This window comes from Phoxinus phoxinus (assembly GCF_949152265.1).
Source record: "Phoxinus phoxinus genome assembly, chromosome: 17".
Taxonomy (NCBI): Eukaryota; Metazoa; Chordata; class Actinopteri; order Cypriniformes; family Leuciscidae; genus Phoxinus; species Phoxinus phoxinus.
This window is the reverse complement of record NC_136892.1, coordinates 6,422,916-6,434,718: the sequence shown is the minus strand read 5'-3', so window position 1 is coordinate 6,434,718 and position 11,803 is coordinate 6,422,916. Positions and strand designations below refer to the sequence as shown.

The 11,803-nt window shown below is 47.7% G+C and overlaps 1 protein-coding gene across 1 annotated transcript; it reads right to left on the bottom strand.

Annotated features, from left to right (window-relative positions):
- Positions 1-9,039: 9,039 nt before the first annotated feature.
- On the bottom strand, positions 9,040-11,779 carry LOC306984631 (uncharacterized protein). Its single transcript, XM_079586139.1, has 2 exons — positions 11,493-11,779; positions 9,040-10,426 (listed from the first exon to the last, which is right to left on the bottom strand). Exons 1-2 carry the CDS (start codon positions 11,689-11,691, stop codon positions 9,258-9,260), a joined length of 1,368 nt encoding a protein of 455 aa, XP_079442265.1. The 5' UTR covers positions 11,692-11,779; the 3' UTR covers positions 9,040-9,257.
- Positions 11,780-11,803: the final 24 nt, after the last annotated feature.

Genomic DNA, 11,803 nt, shown 5'->3' with positions numbered 1-11,803 from the left:
ATAGAAGTCAATGGGTACAGACTACTGTCTGGTTACTGACATTCTTCAAAATATCTTTCTTTGTGTTCAGCAGAAGAAATAAATTAATACAGGTTTGAAACAACTTGAGGGTGAGTAAATGATGACAGAATTTTAATTTTAAAGTGAACTATCCCTTTAACAAAAAATTAACTGTTGATTAAAAAGCTAAATTTGGTATAAGAGGCTTGGGTTTCCAGTACAAGTCCAATGCACAGGACAATAGAGACACCAGAATAAAAATATTCATGATTCTGAAGATGAAAATAGAGAATTATTTTAGATGCGTGCACGCTAATATGCGTGCACGCTGTCACTGACTAGATTTTAAATAATGTAGGACACTTTACTGGTAACAGACATTCGGCATTATCTTAGCAAATTTTGTTGCTAAGGTGACCGGGGAGGTTATTAGTGGGCATTGCACTTGCATGGCTGGGTAAGTGTGTCTATGCAAATAATAAATCACATTGCTAATCCTTTAGTAACGAATTGTTGTGTTCCATTATTACCTATTGCAAACATAATTATTTAATACGTTTTGAAATATTTGTGGTTAGGTGAAGTGTGTAGCCATGTTGCTGTGGAACAGTGTGTTAGAGAGGGTTTGAATTCTCCATCTGAAGGTGCATGCAATTCAATTCTGGCCAACGTGTTTTTATTATTATTCTAATTCATATTAAATTCTAATTCATCACATCCCTTGTGAAAATGAATCATGGTTTTACTGCAAATAAAAAACATGGTTATTGTAGTTTTACAAGTGCCATAGTTTAACCATGGCACTTGTAAAACAAATGGTTATCAATCTGCAAAATTGGTTACTTGGTTAATAACCATAGTTAATTTTCATAAGGGATGTGTTGCTGCTTTTAGATAAAAGTAAATACTTGCAGTAAGTGGATAATCCCACTCTTTTAGATTGATCCAAATCCAGTGGGAGACATTGACTTTTCCAAGCCTGTCAAATAGCAGTTCAGAGGAGGGTAGTTCTTATACAGTGTAGTCACACCGGTCTCACAAAACATGCTTTTTAGGTCCTCGAAGGAAAGGAATTTGCAGAAACCTGATGAAAATATATGCAGAACACGACATGTTCCTATATGGTTTCCATGGTTATAGTCACATACATGGATACAGTCACCATATATCCATGTATGTAACTAGATCTGTGAAAACCATCAAACAATGGTTTTTAATGTGTGTGTGTGTTTATATGGCTTAAATTGCCAAATATTAACTTTGTAAAGGCAAAGCAAAAGTAGTTATGATTTTGACATTGTACATAATGTTGTAATGCATAAAATAATGTAAACCAAATGCCATACAGATATGTAACTAAACTATGAAGGTAAATGAGTAGCAAAACGTACTCGGTTACTTACGTAACCTCGGTTCTCTCTAGAAGAGGGAACGAGTACTGCGTACTGAAAGTACGCACCGGGTAAAGTCTCTTTGCTCGAGATATTGAAACCAAAATTTATCCTTAAATTTCCATATCTTGTAAACGCAGTGCAGCAGCAGTCAGACCTAGAGCGGGCAATCTAGCGCGCTCATTGGCTGCTCCGCGGCAACTGCTGCAGCCTACCACTGAGCCCCTGGCGTGACGTCACGCCCAATGAGGACGCTTCGCGCCCTCACGCGGCCAAGCCCGCCAAAATGGGAGTGGCTTAGCGTATATAAGGGGCAGTTCAGGCTGCTAACACTCGATTTTGATCGCTGAAGCGAAATGAGCTCGAAGCGCGACACGGCAGGGAACGCAGTACTCGTTCCCTCTTCTAGAGAGAACCGAGGTTACGTAAGTAACCGAGTACGTTCTCTTACGAGAGGTTCTCTCGTACTGCGTACTGAAAGTACGCACCGGGAACCCCTTGTAAACGCCGTGTGCGCTTAAGCAGTCACTATATGAATCCCAGGGGGGAACGCCCCGGGGGACATGGATAAGTGAAATTAGGTGGCCAACAGAGTGGGCTCGCACCTGTACATAAGCACTATATGAGGGGATATACATACAGAGCGGCACTGCCGGTCTTATATTTGAACACATCTACCCTTGTAGCGCAGTTCACAAGTGAGTCGCTAGGACTTTTTTTTTTTTTTTTTTTCAGACTGAAAGGAGTCTAGCCTGCAAGGCGGGGACTTCTAGGTTGTAGAACCTAACAAATGTAGACGGGGAGGCCCAGCCTGCCGCCGTACAAATGTCATGAATAGAAATCCCGCTGGACCAAGCCCACGACGAGGCCATGCCTCTGGTGGAATGAGCCCTAACGCCCAAGGGGCATTGCAGGTCTTTTGACGCGTAAGCCGCAGCAATAGCGTCCACTATCCATCTGGATAGGCTGTGTTTCGAGGCGGCGAGACCTTTGGTGCGCCCACCGAACGAAACAAAAAGCTGCTCCGAGCGCCTGAAGGCGGCGGAGCGCGTGACGTAAATTCTCAGTGCTCTGACAGGACAAAGGAGGTTCGTATCGACCTCGTTGTCTGATGCCGGCAAAGCTGAGAGCGAAATGATCTGTGCTCTGAACGGGGTACCGATCGCTTTGGGGACATAACCATGTCTCGGTTTAAGGATGACTTTAGAGTCATTAGGTCCAAACTCGAGGCACGTAGCACTCACAGAGAGCGCGTGCAAGTCACCCACACGTTTAACTGATGCAAGAGCGATCAGAAACACGGTTTTGAGCGCGAGGTACTTCAAATCCACAGAGTGAAGCGGTTCGAAGGGATGTGCTTTCAGGGCCTCTAGGACCAGGGAAAGATCCCAGAAAGGAACCGAGGGGGGCCGTGGGGGATTCATCCTCCTGGCTCCTCTAAGGAAGCGGATGATGAGCTCATTCCTTCCTATCGCCTGGCCGAGCGTCGACTCGGCGAACGCTGCGATGGCCGCGACATATACTTTGAGCGTGGAAGGGGACCTGCCCCTTTCCAACATCTCTTGAAGGAAGCAAAGCACCCACGAGACTCCGCACGTTTGAGGCTGTAAGCCCTTGTCCGTGCACCATTTAGTAAACACCGACCATTTAGACGCATAAAGCCGCCTGGTAGAGGGAGCTCTAGATTGCGTGATCGTGTTCACGACCCCTTCTGGCAAAACAACGGGTACCCATTGATTATCCATGCATGCAGAGACCATAGCTCTGGATGAGGATGCCAAATCGATCCGCCGGCTTGGGAAAGGAGGTCTTTCCTCACCGGGATCGGCCATGGGGCTGAGTCTGACAGCCGCACCAACTCCGAGAACCATATCTGGTTCTCCCATCGGGGGGCTATGAGGAGCACCGAGTGACGCATTTCCCTGATTCTCTTGATTACTTGTGGTAACAATGAGACCGGAGGGAACGCGTATAACGGGCATCTGGGCCATGTCTGGGCCAGAGCGTCCTCGCTCTTCGAAAAGAACCTTAGGCAATGGGCGTTGTCTGTCGACGCGAATAGGTCGACTTCCGCCTTGCCGAAGCGGTGCCACAATAACTGGACTGACTGAGGGTGCAGGGACCATTCCCCGAGGGGAACGTTGTTCCTGGACAGTCTGTCCGGTCCATCGTTCAGGCGTCCTGGCACATGCGTGGCTCTGAGCGAGCGCACGTGGTGCTGAGCCCAGACGAGGAGGCGTTCCGCCAGATCGCAGAGTGCCCTGGATCTGACACCGCCCTGGCGGTTCACGTACGATACCACAGACATGTTGTCCGTTCGAACCAGTACGTGGTGGCCCCGCAGAAAAGGGAGGAAGTGTTTCACAGTGTACTCGACCGCTATCATCTCCAGACAGTTTATATGGAGGAGCTTCTCCGTGTCTGACCATAGGCCAAAGACCGGTCTGCCCTCGAATATCCCGCCCCAACCGAGGTTGGAAGCGTCCGTCGAGATAACTTTTCGGTACGAGACAGTTCCCATCATAACTCCCTGCTGATACCAGTCGGTCACAAGCCAGGGCTGCAGAGCTGAAACACAGCTCTGAGTCACTCTGATTCGGTAACCGCCGGAAGCCCACGCTCGGTGGTGTACACGAGCGTTGAGCCATCGTTGCAGGGGGCGCATACGCAATAGACCTAGCCGGAGCACTGCTGCGGCTGAGGCCATAAAGCCCAGCAATCTCTGAAACGTTTTCAGGGGAAACACTTTGTCTTTCTGGAAAGATGCGGCCAAACGCTGAACACGGCGCGCGCGCTGTGTTGACAAGCGAGCCGTCATTGCCACTGAGTCGAGCTGTATTCCCAGAAAGGAAGCTGACTGACGGGGCAGCAGTGAGCTCTTGGTCCAATTGACCGTGAGACCCAGGTTTTCCAGATGACTGAGTAGCACAGCTCTGTGAGACACAAGTTCCGCCTCTGATTGTGCTAAAATCAGCCAATTGTCCAGATAGTTCAATATTCGCATCCCCTGACGCCTCAGGGGAGCGAGCGCCGCGTCCATGCACTTCGTAAATGTACGGGGTGCTAAAGACAGGCCGAACGGCAGGACGGTGTACTGATATACCTGACCGTCGAAGGCGAATCTCAAGAATGGCCTGTGACGGGGTATGATCTGAATCTGAAAGTACGCGTCTTTCAGATCGAGAGAAATTAACCAGTCCCTCGGGCGAATTTGCGCGAGGATTTGTCTGGTCGTGATCATTTTGAACGGTCTTTTCATAAGAGCTTTGTTCAAATGTCTCAGATCTAATATAGGTCTGAGCGCTCCGTCCTTCTTGGGCACGAGAAAATAACGGCTGTAAAAGCCTGACTCGCTCATAGAAGGACGTACCGGCTCTATCGCCCCCTTGCATAACAGTTTTGCTATTTCTGCGCGAAGTAGGTGTGCTACTTCTGGGTTCACGCTCGTCACTGTACGGGCTCGGAAGCGCGGGGGACGGCGAGCGAACTGCAGTGTATAGCCTTGTCTTACAACCTTCAGCACCCATTCTGACACGCCCGGGATAGCTTCCCATGCTTTCGCACGCATAGCTAGGGGCAGAATGGTCTCCGCGTCCTGAGCGCCGCACTGCGCGGGCTCGAGGGACTGAAACGGAGGTATCAGCGCGGCGCGCGCGCCCTCGTTTGCTGAGTAATGCTGCTCGCTGGTTACAGCAGCCTGCCGTTTCGCATTCAGTAACTCGGTCGCTAGGGACGGAGAACAGTCTGTGGCGCGAACAGCGGTGCTTGTGAGCGATATGGGGGGAACAGTGTTCGTCAGTGAGCGCGCGTGCTCGTGAGCACGTGCGGCGCTTATATCTGAAACACGGCCTATTGGCTTTATTAGTTTCGCCCCCCGTGATAACTGTACAGCAGAGCGGACATTTTGTAGGTGTGGGCACTGGGACGTGGGCACAAATCCTACATTTAACACTCGAGCGGCGCGTGCCCGCTTTATATGAGTGGGCTCTGTGACAAACCTGGGGGGCGTGCTTGTGTGTAGGGGTGAACACATTGGAGTGGGCACATTTTCTACACATAGAACACAATCGGCGTGAGCCGTATATACAGACATTACACTCTTTTTGTGATTTATCTGGGTCGCCGTGAAAACGGCGTTTGTGTGCAGGCGAGCGTGTACTGTGAGTGGCTCGTTGGCTGCTAAATACACAACTGCAGTAGCCTTGTTTAAGGGGACTGACAGAGCGGCTAACTTTGATGGCGGTCCGGCGGCGGCGGCGGGACTCGCGCATCTTTTCCTCTTCGCGGTGGCTAGGAGGATTTCGCGGCTTCAGGCTTCAGCACGATCTTCTGTCGCGGTCCCCGGGGGGGAGGCGGTCTGTGACGGCTGTTTGAGCGCGATCGAGGGCGGCCGCCCTGTCGCTGCTGCGAAGCTGATGGAGGCTGCGATGGGCGTTGTTGCGATGAGCTTCGTGCAGGAGGCTGCTGGGAGCGGCCTGCAGCGGAGCTAACGCGTCGTGGGAGGAACAGCTTCATGGCTTGAGACGTTTTCTGTACCTCAGAAAACCTTTCCACGATCCCGGTCACCGCGGGGCCGAAGAGGCCGGCGGGGGAGAGCGGGGCGTTGAGGAACACGGCGCGCTCAGACTCACTCATCTCGGCGAGCGTCAGCCAAAGGTGCCTCTCCGTTACCGTGAGTGAAGCCATGCATCGTCCCATCGCCTGTGCTGCGGATTTCGTGGCGCGGAGGGAAAGATCCGTCGCGCTGCGCAGATCCGTCACGATGTCCTGAACCGGGCGTTTCTCGTCCAAACGGCGGAGGAGTTCAGCCTGGAGGATCTGGAGGACAGCCATAGAATGCAGGGCGGAAGCGGCTTGTCCGGCGGCGGCGAAAGCGCGGCCGACAAGGGCTGAAGTGGTCCTGCAGGCTTTCGACGGGAGGGCAGACTTTGAGCGCCATTTTGGTGATGGCGGGCAAAGATGCACTGCGACCGCCTCTTCCACTGGGGGAATCCGGCTGTAGCCTTTTTCGACGGCTCCGTCCACTTGGGAGAGAGTCGAGGAAGCAGGGGAGCGGAGTCTCGCGGAGAATGGAGCATTCCACGATTTAGAGAGCTCGCTGTGGAGCTCCGGCAGGAAGGGTGCTGACCTAGAGGCAGGCGCTAGGCGGCGGCTAGGTAAAAAGCACCCATCGAGCCTGTTGGGCGCGGGCGCCTCCGGTGGAGACCAGTCCAGGCCCAGTTGGTCGACGGCCATGGTGAGGAGGCGGATGAGTTCGGCGTCCACATTAGACCGGGCCTTGCCAGGTTCCTGCGTCGAAGAGGAGGTGGAGTGTGTAGATCCAGACCACTCTTCACTGTCCGACGCCAGGAGAGAACAGCTGTCGATGGCGTCGTCCCCCGCCTCGTCCCCTGTGTCGACGGCAGTGAGGGCCGAAGCCGTCATCTGCGCGTCGGGAAGGGGGGGCGGTGAAGGGGAACGCGAAGCTCGAGGGGAAGGTTCCGGCGAGCGTTCGCGAGCGACGGGCTCCGGGAGTCTCTGGGCACGGCGCTTCTTCTTCCGCGGGCCACTGGAGAGAGGCGGAGCGACAGCTTCGACGTTGAAGAGGGCGAGTCGAGCCCGCAGGGTCGAAATCGCCATCTCGTCGCACTCGATGCAGCCACCCGTCGAGAGAGCGATGGCTGCGTGGTCTCGGCCCAGGCAGAGAGCGCAGATCACGTGGCGGTCTCCGTCGCTGAGCGCGGTTCGGCACGAACCGCAGGAAAGACGAGGCATTTTTGTACAAACGCCTTTGCTCTTTTAGGACGTGAGTCGCGGCGGCGAGCTCACGGAGAGGTATTGGAAAAAGGATACTTTGTCGCCGGATAGCGTAGCTGGCACGGACGGCTGAAGGTGGCGAAGACGGCCGGCTTCCTCAGGCGCTGTCCTAAGCTGGCTGGTCGCTGGATTCGACGGCGGCGGCTTCTCTCGGAGGTCAGCGAAGCGAAGAGCGTCGCTGAAGAGATTAAAATCGAGTGTTAGCAGCCTGAACTGCCCCTTATATACGCTAAGCCACTCCCATTTTGGCGGGCTTGGCCGCGTGAGGGCGCGAAGCGTCCTCATTGGGCGTGACGTCACGCCAGGGGCTCAGTGGTAGGCTGCAGCAGTTGCCGCGGAGCAGCCAATGAGCGCGCTAGATTGCCCGCTCTAGGTCTGACTGCTGCTGCACTGCGTTTACAAGATATGGAAATTTAAGGATAAATTTTGGTTTCAATATCTCGAGCAAAGAGACTTTACCCGGTGCGTACTTTCAGTACGCAGTACGAGAGAACCTCTCGTAAGAGAACTCGAGAGCACGTAAATGTGAATTTGAGAACTTGTACAATAAATATTTGTACTTGTATGCTCAAATTTACACTCACAGCTCTGATGTGAAAACCTGTAAAATAAAAATCTGAAGTTGAATGTTGAAATTAACAAAAAAAGAAAAATTACACATCTGTGACTACTTGTCTGCAGCTTCAAATTCAGAATACAGGTTTGTGACTATTCTCTGCGAGTACAAATTTCAACATTCAACTTCAGATTTTTATTTTACAGGTTTTCACATCAGAGCTGTGAGTGTAAATTTGAGCATACAAGTACAAATATTTATTTCACAAGTTCTCAAATTCACATCTACGTGCTCTCGAGTTTTGCTACTCATTTACCTTCATACTAAACTGTCATCAGGATATAAATTCACTCTTACCATTCCAAAGTTTTGGAGATTTTCTGTATTGTGTGATGTGCTACACAAATAAATGTGACTGACTCATATATGACACCGTTTGCCACTATAAGCTTAGGTAGTGGCTCTGCATCTGAGGGAGGACAGGAGTTTTCGGACTACAGCTGAGGCACACTGGTGAGGAATCACACGTAGCGGTTCAGAGCGACACACTTTGTGCTGACGGCACTGTAGATGCAACAAACTTACCAAAGCTGTTTGATGAGAAGCACAGTTTATTGTTACAAGATGAACTACAAAATGAGCTGGATAAAATCTTGCAAACCCGTTCCTGCTGACTTTAGTGAACTGAATTGTAACAGTCTGAACCGTGGTTTGAGCAGAGACAGGGCAGAATCACCACTAGCCACTTTAATGAAGTGTTAAGAAGTCAAGCTAGCGTGACATCTAAAATCGTGGACTACACGTCCAGCAGAAATGCACCAGTCTTAGCTTGGGGTGAGAAGAATGAAAAACTAGCTAGAGAAGCTTTTACTTCAAACCAGATGACTTGTCCCGACAGCGGAAGAAATAGGGTTGGTAGTAAATCCAAAGTTACACTTGAAATAAAAGTATGCAAATGTCCATAACTGATTAATTTCTGTCTGGGAAAAAAAACGTTGAGCTTAAACAGAACCATGCATACTGCACAAGCTCAGGGGCAAATGGCAGTGTGTGCGCTCAAAACATCTGTGCTCAGACCAGAATGCATCTCTTCTACACACAGCACATTCGCACAGGAATTCACACCAGTTCTGATCGCAGAGACTTCCTGTTTGTGTAAAAGTAGGTCTAAAACATGCGTCTCAATGCGTTTCATCTGAAATATGTATAGGCTTAAACGGGCACCCTGGTGAGCAATAGTTTTGTTCAGTGTGTTCACCATAATCCAAATAAATGTGAAATCATACACAGCCTTTTAAATCATTTGTTGAATTTTTTATTTTGTTATGAAATACATTCAATCAACTGCGGGACAACAAATGTTCTCATTACACAAATGTTTAATAATTGTAGATAGTTAGAAAGACATAACTAAAGGTCAAACATACATCCAATACAAATCTATATACAAAGCATACACAGTGCAACATTTCATGTTAAATGTTAATTATGTACACTCAATAACTTGTCAGTGTCTAATGTTGTTTTTTTTGCTGAATTAACGACTTGTCCAAATTAGATAACGCAGAACAAACCAATATAATTTTGTCAATGGTTGCCACCGTGTCTTTCGATCTTCTCTTCACCAAGTTCATGGGGAGTGTTTGTCGCAAAATGCAGTACTGTTTAATGCGACCAATAGCTCTCTCCACATGCATCCTCAACCTAGACATGTGACGTGCCGCCGGCACTTCCGGTCCTGAAAGCGGCGTCTTTCCACGGGATGAAGCCGGTATGAGTAGCTGGACTCCTTTCGCAGCAAAATACTCGGGGAAACTGAACCCTCTGTTAGCCATGACAATGTCTCCCTCTTCCAAAAGATCAATGAACCCAGACGATTTGGTGATGGTTTCGTCACTGGCTCTCCCACCCCAAGACTTGGAAAGGAACGTGATTGACCCGGTTGGACTGATGCCAAGCAGGAATTTGATGGTTTCGTGGGACTTACAGTTGGAGTCTGTCGTTGGTGTTGCACTGAGAGATGTTGGTCGGTCAATAAAGATCTCGCTGCAGTCGATGATACACCTCACTGAACTGAAAGGGGGGCTTTTGAACAGGGCAGGAAGATTCTTCCTAATCGCTTTCCTAGAAGGCCAATGAATTAGAGCGCTGAAGCGCTGTGTCATCACGTTCAGCCAGTCATGAAATATTGCAGCGATTGTTGCAGAAGTGCAATGAAACCTGGAGGCGAGCTCTTTATGAGTGAGGCCAAGTCTCAGTTTCATTAAGACTAAGTAAAACTGGAGGGGTGTTGGAGGACTCTGTGTTCTGGGACTCCAAGAAGTGGTGAGATGTGTCAATAGGGCGAAAAACACTTTGGATGAGCGGAGGCCAGTGTAGAAGTGAATGCTTTGATCGTTATTTAAATCCACATCAGATTTCAGTAGTTTGGTCTCACAGGTGAGAGTCGGTCCCTCTGACTCCAGGCTTCTTACTTGCTCTTGGTAAGATGTGTTCAGTTTCAGCATATCTTCAAAATCACTCATAGTGAGATCTTTTCCAACACACATATCATTGTAGGACTTAACTTGTGTTTCATTTATGTCCTCTTCCTCTTCCTCAGTTGGCTGAACTCCGGTGGCAGGTATGAGAGGAAGCTTTGATGGTACGTAATCTGGATTTAGAGGGTCATCTGATGGCTTTCCTAAAGACAAAAGAAGAAAAACATTAGTGGGATAGGTTATAGCTTTCACACACCACTGGTTGAAGATAGATGATGACAAAGGCCAAGACTATTTTTAATAATAATAATGTAATCTAGCAATAAACTAGCTAGCTAGCTAGCTATCAGTATGACCACTGCATACTGCACTGTAACACTTTACAAAAAGGTCTTACATTAGTACATATTTTAGGTATCATGAACAAACAATTAACATTTTACAGCTTATTTATTTATTTCAGGTTTATTTAACAGGGACAATACACACTAATAATAAATAAATAAATAAATGTACAGTGTGCCAAAATTAGCCAAAAGGCTATTTTACATCTGCTGTCCCTGGACAGATCTTATTATGTCACACCTAAACAATAAAAAAATAAAAGATTATTATTAATATATTAATAACAAAATATTAACTCTAATTAATGTAATACATTTACAATTGTTCACAAGTTTATAATGCACAGCTTGATCGTGGTTTCACATAATTCCAGTTTATGGCAAAATCGGGTCAAATGCTTTTTAAAAAGATTTTTAATAAAAGAATATGACTTTAATATTTTAATGGTCTCTTCATTTAAAAGTCGCTTTGGATAAAAGCAACTGCTAAATGATTAAATGCAAATGTAGTTAATATATGAAGAAAAAAATAACAATATTGTTTAATGCATTATTGAATGTTGGAATTAACATTAAACAAGCTTGATGTAAAAAAAATGTTTATCATCATCTTTTGTGAAATATTGCAGTTAAGGTAGATAATGTTACACAATAAAAAAAATATTGTAAGTGTTATACATACACACTGCATCTGAATAGATAGCTAATGTGCGGCTACTTTCCTAATTACAGCATTTAGAAATGAAAAAGAAATAAAAACCTGGCTTTTTCACTGCAAATGTATCAAAACACTAGCTATTTACATGCTATAAGTTATGAAACAATGACGGAGCCACACTGCTAGCTCAAATAATGATTAATCACACTTAACTGATGAATGTATGGAAATTGAAATTATTCCGTGACAAAAATGTCGTTTACTTACCAGAGATGAAGTGTGTGCTGCATATCCTAGAGTTGCTCGTTGGTGTCCAGCCTTCTCTCCTCACTGCCGCAATCCAGGCGTCGCACTTTTGTTTGTTCCTCGGAAATCTAAACGCTTTGATTTCCGAAAGCAAGTTAGTTCCGGGCCTGAGAGAACATCCAATCACCGAACAACATGGTCCTATTTTTAATTTTGACATGTTTTATTAAGTAAATTATTAAGTAAACAAAGCGCCACCCGAGTCTGCTAATGTTTCGACTGTACGCGCTGATCAACCGGAAATATCTGAGGACCAAATACGTCACTTCCGT

What these genes read in the sequence shown, in the direction of transcription:
- LOC306984631 (XM_079586139.1), bottom strand. Translation starts at nt 11,691, where the DNA reads ATGTCAAAATTAAAAATAGGACCATGTTGTTCGGTGATTGGATGTTCT. An exon ending in CAGCACACACTTCATCTCTG is followed by an intron (nt 10,427 to 11,492) that starts GTAAGTAAACGA and finishes TTTTGTCTTTAG; the next exon opens with GAAAGCCATCAGATGACCCT.